The sequence below is a fragment of the Oncorhynchus mykiss genome, chromosome 5 (genome assembly GCF_013265735.2).
Source record: "Oncorhynchus mykiss isolate Arlee chromosome 5, USDA_OmykA_1.1, whole genome shotgun sequence".
Taxonomy (NCBI): domain Eukaryota; kingdom Metazoa; phylum Chordata; class Actinopteri; order Salmoniformes; family Salmonidae; genus Oncorhynchus; species Oncorhynchus mykiss.
In genome coordinates, this window is record NC_048569.1 from 71266262 (window position 1) to 71285686 (window position 19425).

Here is a 19425-nt window from a genome sequence, read left to right on the forward strand (position 1 = left end):
TCAGAGGAAGCCCCCAATATCTAACAGGTATCACACACACACACACACACACACACACATATATACAGTGGGGCAAAAAAGTATTTAGTCAGCCACTAATTGTGCAAGTTCTCCCACTTAAAAAGATGAGAGAGGCCTATGACAAAATGAGAAAAACAATCCAGAAAATCACATTGTAGGATTTTTTATGAATTTATTTGCAAATTATGGTGGAAAATAAGTATTTGGTCAATAACAAAAGTTTATCTCAATACTTTGTTATATACCCTTTGTTGGCAATGACAGTGGTCAAACGTTTTCTGTAAGTCTTCACAAGGTTTTCACACACTGTTGCTGGTATTTTGGCCCATTCCTGGATGCAGATCTCCTCTAGAGCAGTGATGTTTTGGGGCTGTTGCTGGGCAACACAGACTTTCAACTCCCTCCAAAGATTTTCTATGGGGTTGACATCTGGAGACTGGCTAGGTCACTCCAGGACCTTGAAATGCTTCTTACGAAGCCACTCCTTCGTTGCCCGGGCGGTGTTTTTGGGATCATTGTCATGCTGAAAGACCCAGTCACGTTTCATCTTCAATGCCCTTGCTGATGGTAGGCTTTGTTACTTTGGTCCTAGCTCTCTGCAGGTCATTCACTAGGTCCCCCCGTGTGGTTCTGGGATTTTTGCTCACCGTTCTTGTGATCATTTTGACCCCACTTGGTGAGATCTTGCGTGGAGCCCCAGATCGAGGGAGATTATCAGTGGTCTTGTATGTCTTCCATTTCCTAATAATTGCTCCAGCCTCGTGCAGGTCTACAATTTTGTTTCTGGTGTCCTTTGACAGCTCTTTGGTCTTGGCCATAGTGGAGTTTGGAGTGTGACTGTTTGAGGTTGTGGACAGGTGTCTTTTATACTGATAACAAGTTCGAACAGGTGCCATTAATACAGGTAACAAGTGGAGGACAGAGGTGCCTCTTAAAGAAGAAGTTACGGGTCTGTGAGAGCCAGAAATCTTGCTTGTTTGTAGGTGACCAAATACTTATTTTCCACCATAATTTGCAAATAAATTCATAAAAAATCCTACAATGTGATTTTCTGGATTTATTTTTCTCATTTTGTCTGTCATAGTTGAAGTGTCCCTATGATGAGAAATGACAGGCCTCTCTCATCTTTTTAAGTGGGAGAACTTGCACAATTGGTGGCTGACTAAATACTTTTTTGCCCCACTGTATATATATATACACACACACACATCAGTAAATGTACATAGTGAACTCGGCACTCGGATTGTAACACATTGTAAATATGAAACAATAATATAGTGTTTCTGGCGGTTCTCATTATATTCTCATCTCTGATTCTACTCTTTTCTCTGTATAAATGTACTCATAAATTAAGTGATTTTTACTTCAATGCACCTAAACCACTTTCACATCAACTAAAGAGCCATATACCTTCCCTAACTCTGGTGTATTTCATTATTAGGCTATATTCTCTCGCTAAACTCGCTACTGCAGATTATTATTGGATAATGAGGTCTTCAAAAGATCTTGAACTGAAGATACAATTGATTTTAATTTGATGGTGCGAATGCTTGTGTGTGTTGCTAACGAATACATCCATTTTATATATAGTGGCAAGAAAAAGTAGGTGAACCCTTTGGAAATACCTGGATTTCTGCATAAATGTAACATCAAATTTAACATAAAAATAAAAAAGTCACAACAATAGACAAACACAGTGTGCTTACTCTAAGAACACACACATTTTTGTATTTGTCTCGTCCATATTGAATACATAATTTAAAAATTCACAGTGTAGGTTGGAAAAAGTATGTGAACCCCTAGGCTAATGACTTCTCCAAAAACGAATTGGAGTCAGGAGTCAGCTAACCTGGAGTCGAGTCAATGAGACGAGATTGGAGATATTCATTTGAGCTGACCTGCCCCATAAAAAACACTCACAAAATTTGAGTTTGCTATTCACAAGAAGCATTGTCTGATGTGAACCATGCCTCGAACAAAAGATGTCAGAAGCTGGAAAGGGTTGCAAAAGTATCTCTAAAAGTCAGTCCATAGTAAGACAAATTGTCTATAAATTGAGAAATTTCAGCACTATTGCTACTCTCCATAAGAGCGGCCGTCCTGCAAAGATGACTGCAAGTACACAGCGCAGAATGCTCAATGAGGTTAAGAAGAATCCTAGTGTCAGCTAAAGACTTACAGAAATCTCTGGAAGACGCTAACATCTCTGTTGACGAGTCTAAAATACATAAAACACTAAACAAGAATGGTGTTCATGGGAGGACACCATGGAAGAAGCCACTGCTGTCCAAAAAAAATATTTCTGCACGTCTGATGTTTTCAAAAGAGCACCTGGATATTCCACAGCGCTACTGGCAAAATATTCTGTGGACGGATTAAACTAAAGTTGTGTTGTTTGGAAGGAACGAACACACAACACTATGTGTGGAGATAAAAAGGCACAGCACACCAACATCAAAACCTCATCCCAACTGTAAAGTATGGTGGAGGGAGCATCATGGTTTGGGACTGCTATGCTGTCTCAGGGCCTAGACAGCTTGCTATCATCGACGGAAAAATGTATTCCCAAGTTTATCAAGACATTTTGCAGTAGAATGAGTCTGTCGGCAAATTGAAGCTCAACAGAAGTTCGGTGATGCAACAGGACAACTACCCAAAATACAAAAGTAAATCAACAACAGATTGGCTTGAACAGAAAAAAATATGCCTTCTGGAGTGGCCCAGTCAGTCCTGACCTCAACCCGATTGAGATGCTGTGGCATGACCTCAAGAGAGCGGTTCACTCCAGACATCCCAAGAATATTGTAAAACTGAAACAGTTTTGTAAAGAGGAATGGTCAAAAATCCCTCTTCACTGTTGTGCATGTCTGATCTGCAACTACAGAAAACGTTTGGTTGAAGTTATTGCTGCCAAAGGAGGGTCAACCTGTTATTAAATCCAAGGGTTCACATCATTTTTCCAACCTGCACTGTGAACGTTTACACGGTGTGTTCAATAAAAACATCCAAATTATAATTGTTTGTGTGTTATTAGTTTAAGCAGACTGTGTTTGTCTATTGCTGTGACTTTATGCAGAAATCCAGCTAATTCTAAAGGGTTCACATATTTTTTTGTGTATAACAAACCACTGTTAAACAATATTGTAAATTATGTTTGAAAGCTAAATACATTGATCCATCTGTAATCTGTATCCTAATATCTATCTGTTATTCTTCTCAGAATACATGCCTGTTTGCTCACCCCAGGTTGGTTGTGTTTTTTGCTTCTTGCTGCTCTGATTAACTGTCGATTTGAGATGCAGGCCGATTTGTTGATAACGAAATGTAACTGATTCAAAGACCCCAAATAACAAATACAAGTCTAACCTCACTAGCATCTCCAGTCTCCTTTTTTCTCATCACAATAATCCCCTATATTAAATGTATTAAACTTTCACTAGGGTTTAAGAATCCCCAATATTACATTTACACTATAGAGCACCTGTACTCTCTGCAAGGATCCAGGACTCTATGCTAAGGCTGACCCTGCATATTCCAGTACTATCTCTTTGTGAAAATAATAAATACACTTCCAGATATGAACTCATAGTGCACTTTACATAACTCCCATGGTTTATTTCAGAAAAGCTCATTGCTTACAGTCCCTGTAAACTGGGGGAAATGTGACAGGTGAGTTGTATTGTATTGATCTTTTGTGTTATCCAAGACATAGATCTAGGATGGGCAACTCCAGTCCTCGGGGGCCGGATTGATGTCACACTTTTGCCCCAGCTAACACCTGACCCCAAAAATCAACTCATTGTCATCTTCAGTTTAGAATGCAATTAGTGTTTGCTATGGTGAAAAAGTGTTACACCACTATGGACCCCGAGGTCTGTAGTCTCCCATCTCTGATAGATAGTGTACTATTGTACTGTAATGCAATATAACTGTTTATAATGATTGTTGGTTAGTGAGAATCAAAGTCATGATACACTGAGATTACACAGGGTCTTCACACAACCTGCTCCTTGGGTTATTTTATATGGCTATCAGTCTAACCCATCAGTCTAAGAACTCACTGCAGTCGATCCTGACCGCATCCAGAGTCAGCTTCCCTCCGAAAGACACCAAAGGGTTCATGAACGGACTCAGGGGGTTCTGAGGACAGGAGAAGAATCCCATCACATCCAGACCTTCCTCTTCCTTCTCCTCTCTGCCCTCTAGGATGTGTGTTGAGATGTAGTCTACAGTCATATCTGTTCCCTGGGAATCCTGTGTCTGGCCTGAGGAGCCTGACTCCTGGGAGAAGCTCTTGAGGTAGGAGCTCTGGAAGTAGGCTGTTGTTGACGGGTCTGTCGCAGGGATCTGCTGGGGCATGAAGAGGAGGTGTAAGGAGGGGTGAATAGCACCCTCTGGAGTTCCGGAGATGTCAGTGCGCTGTGCTGGGTTCCATGAGCTCCAACTGCCCTCAGGCAGCTCCTGGACCTCCACAGTGTCTGGCTCCTCCTCTTCACTGACACTAGACTCACTGAGGTAGAGGTGTAGGGTCAACTCACCCTGGGGGAAGACAGGAAGGGGTCAGACGAATGTATCACTGTGGATCCAAATGAAGTATTCAGACTGTGTTTGTTTGTGTGTGTGTGCGTGCGTGCTTGCATGTGTGCACTCGGGCGTCTGCGTGAACGTACCTTCTCTTTGGCACACTCCTTTGCCCATTTGCTGTTGGCAGGATCAGGGACGATATCTGGCATGAGGCAGTGGACGAGTGTTGAGACTCTGAGGAGGAGAGAACATGGAAAATAACCACAGTGAGTCAGGAACAGAGCACACAGTTAATAACACGGTCAATCAATATTTCCATTTCCTTCGAGTATTGCTGTCTAGTGACTCCCCATTAGGACTAGAGGCTGTTCCTGTTCCTAATGTATTACCGTCGTCTTAGCGAGGAGACCTGGTACAGGCACAGCAGGACAAAGAACACCAGGAAGGAGGTGATCCCTACCAGGACCATGGTATAAATCCAGCTGTCTGAAAGCAAACCTACAGTGGTACATACAGTGCCTTGCGAAAGTATTCGGCCCCCTTGAACTTTGCGACCTTTTGCCACATTTCAGGCTTCAAACATAAAGATATAAAACTGTATTTTTTTGTGAAGAATCAACAACAAGTGGGACACAATCATGCAGTGGAACGACATTTATTGGATATTTCAAACTTTTTTAACAAATCAAAAACTGAAAAATTGGGCGTGCAAAATTATTCAGCCCCTTTACTTTCAGTGCAGCAAACTCTCTCCAGAAGTTCAGTGAGGATCTCTGAATGATCCAATGTTGACCTAAATGACTAATGATGATAAATACAATCCACCTGTGTGTAATCAAGTCTCCGTATAAATGCACCTGCCCTGTGATAGTCTCAGAGGTCCGTTAAAAGCGCAGAGAGTATCATGAAGAACAAGGAACACACCAGACAGGTCCGAGATACTGTTGTGAAGAAGTTTAAAGCCGGATTTGGATACAAAAAGATTTCCCAAGCTTTAAACATCCCAAGGAGCACTGTGCAAGCGATAATATTGAAATGGAAGGAGTATCAGACCACTGCAAATCTACCAAGACCTGGCCGTCCCTCTAAACTTTCAGCTCATACAAGGAGAAGACTGATCAGAGATGCAGCCAAGAGGCCCATGATCACTCTGGATGAACTGCAGAGATCTACAGCTGAGGTGGGAGACTCTGTCCATAGGACAACAATCAGTCGTATATTGCACAAATCTAGCCTTTATGGAAGAGTGGCAAGAAGAAAGCCATTTCTTAAAGATATCCATAAAAAGTGTTGTTTAAAGCTTGCCACAAGCCACCTGGGAGACACACCAAACATGTGGAAGAAGGTGCTCTGGTCAGATGAAACCAAAATTGAACTTTTTGGCAACAATGCAAAACGTTATGTTTGGCGTAAAAGCAACACAGCTGAACACACCATCCCCACTGTCAAACATGGTGGTGGCAGCATCATGGTTTGGGCCTGCTTTTCTTCAGCAGGGACAGGGACGATGGTTAAAATTGATGGGAAGATGGATGGAGCCAAATACAGGACCATTCTGGAAGAAAACCTGATGGAGTCTGCAAAAGACCTGAGACTGGGACGGAGATTTGTCTTCCAACAAGACAATGATCCAAAACATAAAGCAAAATCTACAATGGAATGGTTCAAAAATAACCATATCCAGGTGTTAGAATGGCCAAGTCAAAGTCCAGACCTGAATCCAATCGAGAATCTGTGGAAAGAACTGAAAACTGCTGTTTACAAATGCTCTCCATCCAACCTCACTGAGCTCGAGCTGTTTTGCAAGGAGGAATGGGAAAAAATTTCAGTCTCTCGATGTGCAAAACTGATAGAGACATACCCCAAGCGACTTACAGCTGTAATCGCAGCAAAAGGTGGCGCTACAAAGTATTAACTTAAGGGGGCTGAATAATTTTGCACGCCCAATTTTTCAGTTTTTGATTTGTTAAAAAAGTTTGAAATATCCAATAAATGTCGTTCCACTTCATGATTGTGTCCCACTTGTTGTTGATTCTTCACAAAAAAATACAGTTTTATATCTTTATGTTTGAAGCCTGAAATGTGGCAAAAGGTCGCAAAGTTCAAGGGGGCCGAATACTTTCGCAAGGCACTGTAATAAGCACACAGTGTAAACATTATATAGTATAATAAACATAAGCATTCTGTATTTATTGTAACACTTCACATAACTGGAATGATAGTACTGAGAGTGCTTCAGCTAGATTATTCTGAGAAACAGATTATTTTCACTCTTTCTCTCGTTATACTCACTTTGAGGTTTGATGATGAAGGAGTGTCCGGCTCTGGGGCCCTGTCCTGAGGCAGTCGATGCGGTCATCCATAGACGGTAGTACTCAGGGGGAAGGTCCCTGATGGTGAAGGACCTCTCTGATGCTCTGCAGACTAGAACAAAACCACAGGTCATGAACACAGTATACACACACACACACACACACACACACACACAATGCACTTTGTGTTTGATAGTTCTTCTCCATACCGTAGTTTCCAACGTCTTTTCCCTCTGAGTTTTTCACATAGATGGTGTAGTTGATGACACAGCCCCGCCTGTGTTCCTGAGGGACCTCTGACCAGGAAACGGTCACTTTGTCCCCCTCCACCACCGGCTGATGGACAGACGGACCCGCGGAAGGTACTACAGGACACAGTCACACCACAAATAGGAATCGAACTCGGGCACTGTTCCATTGATGTGAAACCTTCGGAAAAATGGTGATCTCCTGTTTCCTTACCTAATTCCAAGGTGTAGAAGTCTTCAAACTGGGCCCTGCCCACTGCTTGCTCATACAGAGCATAAACTGCTCCCTCATAGCACTCAAACGGCTTAATGTTATCTACACACAAGAGAGACAGTGGGAGGGGGGAGATCGAGAGAGAGAGGGAATGAGATCAAGAGGAGGGATCAACTGGCTGTGTCATCACTCAGGGATCCAATAAGATCTAATGCAATGCTAAGCTGGCCATCCATCCGCTACACGTACCACTAATGACAGTATGGGTTTCATTAGGACCCAGTCTCTTCCACCCGAGCTTCTCCACCTGTCTGCCAACAGGGAACCATTCCAGCAGGTAGCCACTTACTGCCCCATCCCCTGTCCCACTGGCTGCTCCTGCAGTTACAGGCCTCCGCCAGGAGATGGTGACGCTGTGGTTACTGTGATTTCTACACATCACATTCTGAGGGGGCTGGGCTGTGAAGGGAGAGGAGTGTATGACACTGTCAGTAGAGCAGTCACCCTTCCCTGTCAACTACGGTCAATTGGATGTTACATTTATGTATATGTGGTTTTTAAATGTTAATTGTCTTTTAACTTAAAGAAGCCAAGAAGTGGAACAAATTCTTGCATTTATAGTTTTCACTTTTCTGAAGAGTCTGAATCTTGAATAGGAAGATGGAGGAAAAGGGGGGAAAACGGGGAGGAAATGGAGATGCCTTACCTGCTCTGAGGGGAATGGTGACACGGGCAGGGGGTGAGGAACCTCTGGAGTTCAGGGCGTAGACAGTGACATCACAGCGAGAGCAGGGCAGGCCTGAAATATGATTAATGGAGGTGTTGCGCTCAGATTTCCCTGCCAGGGTGTCGTGAACTATCACCTTGTAACCCCTGATCTCCCCTCTGGCCTCTGTGTGACTCAGCCTCTGCAATCAGATTCAGAACCACATATAAAACACAGGCCCACTCCATGGGCAACAATCACAAATGATGCAGTGATAGGATTGGCTATCAGTGTTTTCATCCCACTTCTGTTTCCCAGCATAGAATCCTAAAGCAAGGGAGAATCTCAATTGCATACTCCTCGTGTCTCCTTACTCCTTCTCAAAATCCATTGGAGGAGAAGGTCAAAGGAGTGAGACCTCTGGCTTTCTCATTCAATGGGTTTCGAGAACGAGTATGCAATTGAGATTCTCCCCTAGAGTCTGACTGTTTCTATATCAACATGCCCCTACCCTTGTGTTAGCTTAACATTTAATTCAACTTTATTGTATTGCCCAGGAGCAGCTAAGAAGGCATGCTATCCCTGCAGCATCTCTGCTGGGAGATGAGAGGTGTGTAAGGGATCTATCATTTCTTTTAAACTGCTCGTCTTTTCTGTTTCTTGTAAACTGAAACTGTCACGTGTCTGGCCCAGGTTTCAGTCTCACACATCATTGGGGAGGGAGCCTCTCACACCTATGGGGTGAGGTTAGGGGGGGGGAGAATGTCACCTCTCAGAAGTGGTCTGAGTTTGCCCTTTACCTAATGCGGCTAAGAAAATTTTACACACCCACATGAAAAAAGGCTACAGTTTAGGACAGAAACAGGAAGAAAGTAACACTTTTTTTCCTAATTACTCAGGTAGAACTAGAGACACCATATTTTATGACAAACAACATATACACTGAGTGTACAAAACATTAAGAACACCTTCCTAATATTGAGTTGCATCCCCCCGCCTTTTGCCCTCAGAAACAGCCTCAATTCGTCGGGATATGGACTCTACAAGGTGTCAAAAGCGTTCCACAGGGATGCTGGCCCATGTTGACTCCAATGCTTCCCAAAATTGTGTCAAGTTGGCTGGATGTCCTTTTGGCGATGGACTATTCTTGATACACATGGGAAACTGTTGAGCGTGAAAAACTCAGCAGGGTTGCAGTTCTCAACACAAACCGGTGCACCTGACACTACTTTGTTGAAAAGCACTTAAATCTTTTGTCTTCTCGCCCATTCAACATTCTGAATAGCACACATACACAATCCATGTCTCAATTGTCTCAAGCCTTAAAAATCCTTAATTAACCAGTCTCCTCCCCTTCAGCTACACTGATTGAAGTGGATCTAACAGGTGGCATCAATAAGGGATCATAGCTTTCACATGGATTCACCCGGTCAGTCTATGTCATGGAAAGAGCGAGTGTTCATAATGTTTTGTACACTCAGTGTATATGTACAACAACAAAAAACACAACAGTAAATACTAGTGATGGGAAACCAAGGCTTTCTGAAGCATTTGGGGCTTTCACCAATTCATTACATAGAACTTTTAACACGATGCACATTAGTGACATTTGTTGATTAGCAATATAAAGCAACGAGGGTGTCCATATGGAAGTTTTTCCCACAATATTCATAAAATCTCATTGACACAGATTTTCATTGCGGGTGTTAATAGCCTACTAGCCATAATTTACCATTACAAGTTGCTGTCAAAAACTGAAATGATCGCATTATTTAGGATGCTTAAGGCATACGCTTATACCATACTAAATCAAACAAATTGTTTGAACAATAATGTGTAGAGTGTGGTGTCGTATAAAAACAATTTTCTAAATAATGAGCCTTCACCAGGACTCGACCCCATTCATTGTTTTATGGTCCCCGACTCTACCTGCTTATTTACCATTCAGGTGACACAGTAGAGGTTGGGGTTTGAAAGCAACTTGGAATCGAAGAAAGCACCGTCACGTAATCTGTGGGATCTCTCATTTTGCAAACCACGGTTTGCGAAACCATGTGATCAAACGAAGCTTCGGGCGTCATTGATCAAGCGATAATGATACTTTGTAATGAGCATCGGTACATTGTATTGGATCAGTAGTGCTTTGAAAACTGCATTGGAGCATTGGAGTACCGGTATCCATGTCCCATCCTAAATACTACAGAACAGTCATGTCCACAAAAACACCACCGTGAATACTACAGCATACTAAAGTATTTTTTCCCATGTGGGAGAGAGAGAGAGTCTGACAATATTAAGACATCTCTTTGAATGCTCACCTTCCAGTACAAAGTGATGGAGTTGTTGGGAGAGTTGGAGGTTGTGTACCACACATCCAGAGCCTTGGCAGGTGCTGTAAAAGAGCGCAGGATACAAACTGTTTATTCATTGTAACAGTTAGCTGTGGCTGACCCCGTGTTCTCCCAATCAATAAAGTCCTATTCTATCCATTAAGTACATAGCTTGTATGTACAAGGTCATTGTGATAGCCATCAGCCATCAGCCATCAGCCATCAGCCTTCAGCCTATTTTGTGTTTTGATAACCATCTGACAACCTTCATTGTGTTTTCCTAAGAACAAGGATGTGTCTCAGACATGACTAATATTTCCTGGAAACAATTATTTTTTTTACGTTTTTGCGTCAAATAATACCCTGCCACCCAAAGTGACATATATCTCCAGACTGATGTGATCTGCATCCTGTAAGTCAGCAGACAGGACAAACACAGCATCATCAATTAGAATTAAGATGTGCCATTAAAAGGCTTCTCTGGCATGAGGTGCTTATCTGGGTTAAGTCAAATTCTTGGTATTCTAAAAGAGGTGATGGCATCTCCCAGAAATTATGGCAAAAACGAGGTGTCCACCTCCAAAAAGCAAACAATGTCTCATGTATTTCTCTCATGTATCACTCATGTATTTCACCGGAATAATGTCATCAAGATTAGTAGGTAGCTGCTCATCCTCATAATTACAAAATGGGGAGTTCAGAGTTTTATGTTTCGCCGTCCTATATGATACATGTTGACCTGTCATGCCTAATCTTGTTAAGTTTCAAAATGTGTGTCGTTGTTCAATGTTTTTCCATATCGTTCCATATCTTACTTTTTCTTCAATGAAAAATAAACTCCTCCCTTGATGATCAGGAAGTGAGAGAGGGGGAATTTTGGTTGCGGCGCGCACACACACACACACACACACACCAACACAAATACGCACAGCAGTGGGCCATGTGGCTTACAGAGCAGATGAGTGATGACAGAGAAGGGAGGTGAGGTTATAGTGAGGCTACCACACTGTGACTATCTCTCCTACAGGGTGATGGTGTGGTTGATAGTGCTCAGAGGTGCAGAGACACTCTCAAAGACACTCTCAAAGACTGTCTCAATACTCCCGAGGGACATCCTTTTCTCATCTTCTACTTCTACATAAGTACTGGTTGTTAAAACAACACATGAAATGAAGAACAGTGTTTTTCACTGTAAATTAATGAAGTAATTTCACTGAATGAAGGAAGTGTTACCATATTTTGTCAGATGATAAATTATCCAGTACAGGTCAATTCTAAATGTGTGATACCAATCATTATACGATATGATCTTGCTTAGTATTGACCATGAGGAGACTTTGTTGTTCCTCTCAGTATGATGATGTTATGAGGTGTTTCCAGAAACACCTGAAATCTGCTGGCCTGGGATAAGATTAAACCTGAGATACACTTTTCACAATGCTCTATGTGAGTGTAGGTGTATGTGTAGGTATGGAGAGGGACAAGCTTATCTGACAACATCTCTGTGATACAACTCAGCGTAATACAAATCATACTCTGTGGCACACAACTGCACAATAACTTAGTCACAACCAACCAGTACAGTATGCCAAAGGGCATCATTAATAAAGTGACACATGTCAACTGAATCTGTTACTGATAGAGATGTATGATAAAACACCAGTTACCAGGCGTATGTAACTGTACATCCCTGGTTCTGCTATAGATGGGTTAGCTGAGAATGTCACGAAAACGATCCGCACACTTCAGTGGGACAGAAGGATGTGTGTTGTTGTGATTCTGGGTGACCGTATAGCTAGCAACAATGACAAGAAACTGCCATGTGGGGAATCTTAAGTGGCTCGTTTGTTAGTTTTATCTTGTTCTGGATACCATGGATACCATGTCTTGTCACGTCTATGCTAATATTGCTCAAATTCTCTATGTATCTAGCCAGCAACTGTAACGATGTACACTGAACAAAAATATACACACAGCATGTAAAATGTTTGTCCCATGTTTCATGAGCTGAAATAAAAGATCCAAGAAATGTTCCATATGCACAAAAAAGCTTACTGCTCAAAAATAAATTGCACAAATTTGTTTATATCCCTGTTAGTGAGCATTTCTCCTTTGCCAAGATAATCCATCCACTTTACAGGTGTGGCATACCAAGAAGCTGATTAAACAACATGAGCATTACACAGGTTCACCTTGTGCTGGGGACAATAAAAGGCCACTCCAAAATGTTTAGTTTTGTCACACAGCACAATGCCACAGATGTCTCAAGTTTGGACTTTCTGCAGGAATGTCCACCAGAGCTGTTGCCAGATAATTGAATGTTAATTTCACTACCATAAGCCACCTCCAAAATCGTTTTAGAGATTTTGGCAGTAAGTCCAACCGGCCTCACAACCGCAGACCACGTGTAACCATGCCAGGACGTCCACATCCAGCTTCTTCCCCTGCGGGATTGTCTGAGACCAGCCACTTGGACAGCTGATGAAACTGAGAAGTATTTATTTCTGTAATAAGGCCCTTTTGTGGGGGAAAACTCATTCTGATTGGCTGGGCCTGGCTCCAAAGTAGGTGGGCCTATGCCCTCCCAGGTCCACCCATTGCTGTGCCCCTGCCCAGTCGTGAAATCCATAGATTAGGTCCTAATAAATGTATTTCAATTGACTGATTTCCTTCTATGAACTGTAACTCAGTAAAATTGTTGAAATTGTTGCATGTTGCATTTATATTTTTGTTCAGTGTATTTTGTTAGACAACAAGTGCATGTTGTGAAACTTTATTCATGCTTTCAATAAACACTGGAGACGAAATATAGTTCACATGTTGTCAACAATCTAAACCAACCCTGTCTGTTTTGCCCAATAGTTGCGCACATTCAGCTTTGTTGCTAAACAACCAACCTGTCTATAAAGGCCATCTGCAGGACCAACAAATCACCCACACAGTGCAGTATTAGTGCACTTACCCTCCTCCTGTGTCCAGTTAGAGGCGGGTTGGCTCCAGTCACTCCAGATGCCTCTCCTATGGCTCAGTCTGACCCTGGCCTGGAACTCATACTTCGTGTAGGGCTGCAGAGACACAATGGACTGGTTCCACACTGAACCTGCCTGTGAGGCACAGCAGTCAGAACACAGTATTACTTTTATAAGACATGTATCACACATTTATTAAACAATTATTACACATTCATTACACAATCATAAGACTTGCATGTGGGGGGCTGCCAAGGCAGACAAGGCATGAGAGGACTACTAAAAAGTGAAGACATGTAGATGCTTGACTGGCTTTGGCAGTCTAGCATCTCAGAACAGCAGGAGGCGGGGATCTGCAAACCCCAGTCAAATCTGCCTCGGCTTCTGACTCAGCCGAGAGGTCTTGTGATTTAAGCACAAATCTTACATGTGAGGTTGTGTCTTGCAACGCTTCTGCAACTCAACATCTAGCAAAGCAGCATTGGATTGTATGTGTATACTGGTCAATACCCAGTCAGTTCCTTTTATGGCAGGTGATGTTTACAGTGCGTGGGTGACTGTGTGACAGTGGTTCTTACGGTGTGTGGGTGTAATATCCATGGTCCTGGTCCCTGGGCGGTTCTCTGCTGGACCTCCAGGAGCTGAGCTCCCTGAGCCTCCTCCACCCTGACATTACAGCCCAGCGACCAGCACTCTACCTGGGACACATCAGGGGGCAAGGGCTGCACTATAGAGAGAGAGAAAGAAAGAGACAGAGAGAGAGAGAGAGAGAGAGAGAGAGAGAGAGAGAGAGAGAGCAGTCAAAATGGACAGGGATACACATAGGACAGTTAGTACAGACTGAGAGAGTACAGTAGTGGATGCTTGTGGTTAGAGTGCAGAGAGCACCAGTGATATATCACCAGTGATATTACTCACCCAAACCTGACGAACATCTAGTACTTATCTAGAATGCATCATAACTGCTACACTGGTCATTTCTAAAACAAACGTTAGGTGGATAACATAGCCTAGTAGTCAAATGACCAAAGCGCCCTCTAGTGGCCTCGTGGTGGAATGTTATTCATATTTTTCATAATTAATAAACATTCTTCAGTGTTTGTATGTCGAACGGTTCTGTTTGGTTTCAGTCTTCTGTATATTAAGTGTAATGGGATGCAAAAAAATAAATAAAATAAAGCAATGATTGCTAAATGCATAGATACAGTTGAAGTCGGAAGTTTACATACACTTAGGTTGGAGTCATTAAAACTAGTTTTTCAAGCATTCCACACATTTCTTGTTAACAAATTGTAGTTTTATCAAGTCGGTTAGGACATCTACTTTGTGCATGACACAAGTAATTTTTCCAACAATTGTTTACAGACAGATTATTTCACTTAAAATTCACTGTATCGCAATTCCAGTGGGTCAGAAGTTGTCATGGCTTTAGAAGCTTCTGATAGGCTAATTGACATCATTTGAGTCAATTGGAGGGGTACCTGTAGATGTATTTCAAGGCCTACCTTCAAACTCAGTGCCTCTTTGCTTGTCATCATGGGAAAATCAAAAGAAATCAGCCAACAATTGTAGACCTCCATAGGTCTGGTTCATCCTTGGGAGCAATGCTTGAAGGTACCACGTTCATCTGTACAAACAATAGTACGCAACTATAAACACCATGGGACCACACAGCCGTCATACCGCTCAGGAAGGAGATGCGTTCTTTCTCATAGAGATGAACGTACTATGGTGCGAAAAGTGCAAATCAATCCCAGAACAACAGCAAAGGACCTTGTGAAGATACTGGAGGAAACAAGTACAAAAGTATCTATATCCACAGTAAAACGAGTCCTATATAGACATAACCTGAAAGGCCACTCAGCAAGGAAGAAGACACTACTACAAAACCGCCATAAAATAGCCAGACTACGGTTTGCAACTGCACATGGGGACAAAGATCATATTTTTTGGAGAAATGTCCTCTGGTTTGATGAAACAAAAATAGAATTGTTTGGCCATGATGACCATCGTTATGTTTGGAGGAAAAAGGGGGAGGCTTGCAAGCTGAAGAACACCATCCCAACCATAAAGCACGGGGGTGGCAGCATCATGTTGTGGGAGTGCTTTGCTGCAGGAGGGACTGGTTCACTTCACAAAATAGATGGCATCATGAGGAGAAAAAATTATGTGGATATATTGAAGCAACATCTCAAGACATCAGTCAGGAAGTTAAAGCTTGGTCGCAAATGGGTCTTCCAAATGGACAATGACCCCAAGCAAACTTCCAAAGTTGTGGAAAAATGGCTTAAGGACAACAAAGTCAAGGTATTGGAGTGGCGATCACAAAGCCCTGACCTCAATCCCATAGAAGATTTGTGGGCAGAACTGAACAAGTGTGTGCGAGCAAGGAGGCCTACAAACCTGACTCAGTTACACCAGCTCTGTCAGTAGGAATGGACCAAAATTCACCCAACTTATTTTGGTAAGCTTGTGGAAGGCTGCCCGAAATGTTTGACCCAAGTTAAGCAATTTAAAGGCAATGCTACCAAATGCTAATTGAGTGTATGAAAACTTCTTACCCACTGGGAATGTGATGAAAGAAACAAAAGCTGAAATAAATAATTCTCTCTACTATTATTCTGACATTTCACATTCTTAAAATAAAGTGGTGATCCTAACTGACCTAAGACAGGGAATTTTTTGCAAGGATTAAATGTCAGGAATTGAGAAAAACTTAGGTTAAATGTATTTGGCTAAGGTGTATGTAAACTTCCGACTTCAACTGTAGGTGCATATTTCCTCATATAGGTGCAGAATGATCAAAATTGCATAATCAGTGTTATATTCTTTTTAGTTTTTTGCAGCTGCCATACCAATGTGGTCGAGTGTGAAGTTGAGGGTGGTGGACACAGCAGAGCCCAGCTTGTTGGAGGAGCTGGCCCATACGGAGTATTCAGTCTGGGCAGAACCAGACACAGGGAAATTAGCTGAGACTAGACCAGGATCAGACCTGGAACCAGAACCAGGGTAGGATACAGATCCTGATGTGCTGTTACCAAACACAGCTCTCACCCTGAAACACATGAAACACATACAAGTCATCCACAACTTACTATACAGTACACCTCATCCATACCAACTGGCTTTTCTATCTCAAGTCATCCACAACTTACTATACAGTACACCTCATCCATACCAACTGGCTTTTCTATCTCATGCATTTTCCTTTTCTTCTTTTCTCTTTTTCTTTCATTCTCCGTATTTGAGTCTGTATGGTGAAAAAACTATACTGAGCAAAACATAACAGTGACAAGTCTGTTTTTACTTAAACGTGTCATTGTCTTGCCATAGAAACCATATTGGGTTGTTGGTAGCAGAAGTATGCTTGACCACCAAGGCTGCTCTGCTCCAACATGTGAGAGAGACAACCAACCCTGCGATTCCTCAGCTCCTTATTAAAGCTATGATATGGCGCATGCCATAGTACTGTCTGTCCCTTTCTCTTTCTCTTCCAAACTCACCAGAGCTCTGAAGTGGTTGTCAGGTGAGTTTCCCTTCCTCTCCTCCATGTACACATCACCTCTCCAACTGGACCTTTCTGGACACAGGTTACATTTTCTGGCAGGTCAGGTGTGTCTGCAAGGTAACCATGACAATACATCAACAACACAAATGGACGTGGTCTGGTACAAAGTGTTTTTCTCATTGTGCTTTGGACCAGTAACCAGCATGTGATGGTATTGTTCCTTTAAAGACCACTGACATGAGTTAAATGTGTATCATTTAAACTTGCACCTCCGACACAACTGTTAGAAGTGCTGACACTGACATGGGTTGAACTAGTTAGTAGTCAGACTAGATGGTCCAAGAGGTATAGAGCAGACTTTATAATGCAACTCCTCCACCACATGTTGTACTTAAAGACTACTTGATGAAAAGATGTCACACTGCATATCTGACTGGCTAATTCAGGGAGCGGTGTTCTCCTTCATGAGTGTCAAAAGGCACAAGTTGTTTTTCTCCATCTGTCCCATTCAGTTTGGTTTCACACCCCCAGCCCTATAGTTATTCTGGTCACTGTTGACACCTTGTTTTGTATTGCAGAGTGCTCTGGTATTGCGGAGTGCTATATTGCAGAGTATATACTGTTCCATACTTACATCCAGTATCAATATCGAGTCCACAAGGCTCAGGTTCTCCTTCACACAGGCAGGTGTACGTTGTGTTTTTACTTATGTTTGTCACATTGAGGAATATAGTTGTAGAGTTGTAGGGCTGTATTTTCTGTGTTTTCTTCTTGTCGATGTGCATTGATTTGGAAGCTCTGCAGCTGGCCTGATAGGTACAGAACACCTGGAAGCTGGAGCCCAGAAGGACCAGGTCCCCAATGCTGGATGATGCAGTACATGGCTTATCAGCTGGAGGCACAACAAAACGACAAAGAAAACTCTTGCTATCTCACTGGGGAATGACAGAGGAGTAAACTGGAAGTTAAAAATACTTGCTTTAGCAGCATAGTCATAGAAGCGGAACAGAAAACACAACAGAACAAGGGTCTCCAGCACTGGTTCTGGTAAGCTACAGGGTGTGCAGGCTTTTGTTCTAGCCCTGCAATAACACACCATATATATTATATATTTGTAGAATCAGGTGTGTTTGTGCTGGGCTGGAATAAAAGCCTGCGCTCAATACAGTCTGTACTGAGGTTTGGTGACTATTGGCACACAGAGAAATGAGACAGCAAGAGGAAATCAACTCATACTATTAAAGACATATTCAGAGGGTGTTTATTAAAATATCGAGCATAATCCTACAGCATATGAGAACAGTTCAAGGCAAACGCAGACTTGCAGAGTACACAGTCTGTGGACAGGGAGAATGTCTTGGACATGTTATGAATCTATCTTGGACAAATGCTTTGAAGTATCACTAAGGAAGAATATCAAGTGTTCTTGACATAACTCTTATTACGTAGGTAGCCTACATGATTGGTGAATAGACCACTTACCTCTGCTAGACCCTATGGCACACAGCAAAGTGATGCCAATGAGGATAGACCACCAACCGTGGGGTGAATAGGCCATTGGACCTCTGGGTTGTTCACTACCAGTGGTGAGCTACATTCCATTTGTGTCTCATAGCTGAAGGTCCATGGGGTCTTTCAGTATCACTACCGAAATAAACATGCACAATATACAAGTCATTTAATGTATCCCCACGAGAATGTCACTGTATTTCTTATTTATTAAATACGCCATCTTTTTGACAACAATATTTATTTATTTTTTGAAGAAAAGAAAAAGGAAATGACTACACATCTTCCCATGCATGTCGAACATTGCTCAATGTTCACTATGACACCATAACAGATTATTGATTGAGATTATTCTGATAACTCAAATGGTTGATCCTGTACTACAATAATCAACTGCAGTAATTGAGTCAAACAGACCATGTGAACATAGGCTGTATACAAACAGAAAGCACCACTCACCCAGCTCCGACATCATACAGTTGATAATTCCCTTCCAAACAGCATTCGTTAATTATACACAACGGGCTCCCTATGTTTTTACTTACACTCATTTGATATTTTTCCTCTGCATTTCTGAATATCAACTTAGCCCAGTGCAGTGTGTGTCAGTGGTTTGGCTGAAAGCGTGCGAGCCTGTTTAGGTTGAGATGCGTGTCAGTTGACATTTGACAAGACCAACCCTCATCTCAGTTCCTCTGCTATGTCCTCTGCGGGTTCAACAGAGCACGACAAGTAGCCTACACATCTGAGCCCAATCCTAAAATGGCTGTGTGCACAAAGGCAACCCAATTCTGATCATTTTTTCACACCATTTTTTTTTTTACCAATCACATCACATATTTCCACATTAGTTATTTTTCAGAGCTGATGTGATTGGTCAAAAGACCATTTTGGAGAAAAAATATCAGAATTGGTCTGCCTCTCTAAATGCAACCATAGTGACATACCAGGTGAGTGATATTTGCCAGTTGTAGGGGATGCCCCTCTCACACTGAATTTGGAGATTAACACTTTTTACAGATGTTCTCCACTCACAAGACTGGATGTCTAATATCTTCTCTAAACCTCTCCTGTTCTTCATCTG

The 19425-nt window shown here is 42.3% G+C and overlaps 1 protein-coding gene across 3 annotated transcripts; it reads right to left on the minus strand.

Annotated features, from left to right (window-relative positions):
* Nucleotides 1-3610: 3610 nt before the first annotated feature.
* On the minus strand, nucleotides 3611-19049 carry il12rb2 (interleukin 12 receptor, beta 2a). 3 transcript variants are annotated; one of them, XM_021604180.2, is made up of 16 exons: nucleotides 18887-19048; nucleotides 18315-18476; nucleotides 17467-17724; nucleotides 16828-16942; nucleotides 16180-16379; nucleotides 13903-14051; nucleotides 13318-13459; nucleotides 10344-10417; nucleotides 8026-8227; nucleotides 7569-7778; nucleotides 7320-7421; nucleotides 7067-7222; nucleotides 6838-6969; nucleotides 4935-5043; nucleotides 4692-4779; nucleotides 3611-4560 (listed from the first exon to the last, which is right to left on the minus strand). In XM_021604180.2, exons 2-16 carry the CDS (start codon nucleotides 18388-18390, stop codon nucleotides 4066-4068), a joined length of 2508 nt encoding a protein of 835 aa, XP_021459855.2. In that variant the 5' UTR covers nucleotides 18391-18476; nucleotides 18887-19048; the 3' UTR covers nucleotides 3611-4065. The 3 variants fall into 3 exon arrangements, with proteins under 3 accessions (XP_021459855.2, XP_021459856.2, XP_021459857.2); XM_021604181.2 differs by having other exon boundaries at nucleotides 4064-4560; nucleotides 18801-19049; XM_021604182.2 differs by having other exon boundaries at nucleotides 4064-4560; nucleotides 4935-5031; nucleotides 18887-19046.
* Nucleotides 19050-19425: the final 376 nt, after the last annotated feature.

Bases quoted from the DNA above. Each gene is read 5' to 3' on its own strand.
- il12rb2 (XM_021604180.2), bottom strand. From the start codon at position 18,390: ATGGCCTATTCACCCCACGGTTGGTGGTCTATCCTCATTGGCATCACT. The intron at 14,052-16,179 runs GTATGGCAGCTG...CTCTCTCTATAG, and splicing joins CTTCACACTCGACCACATTG to TGCAGCCCTTGCCCCCTGAT. The intron at 10,418-13,317 runs GTAAGTGCACTA...GCTCTTTTACAG, and splicing joins TAACTGGACACAGGAGGAGG to CACCTGCCAAGGCTCTGGAT.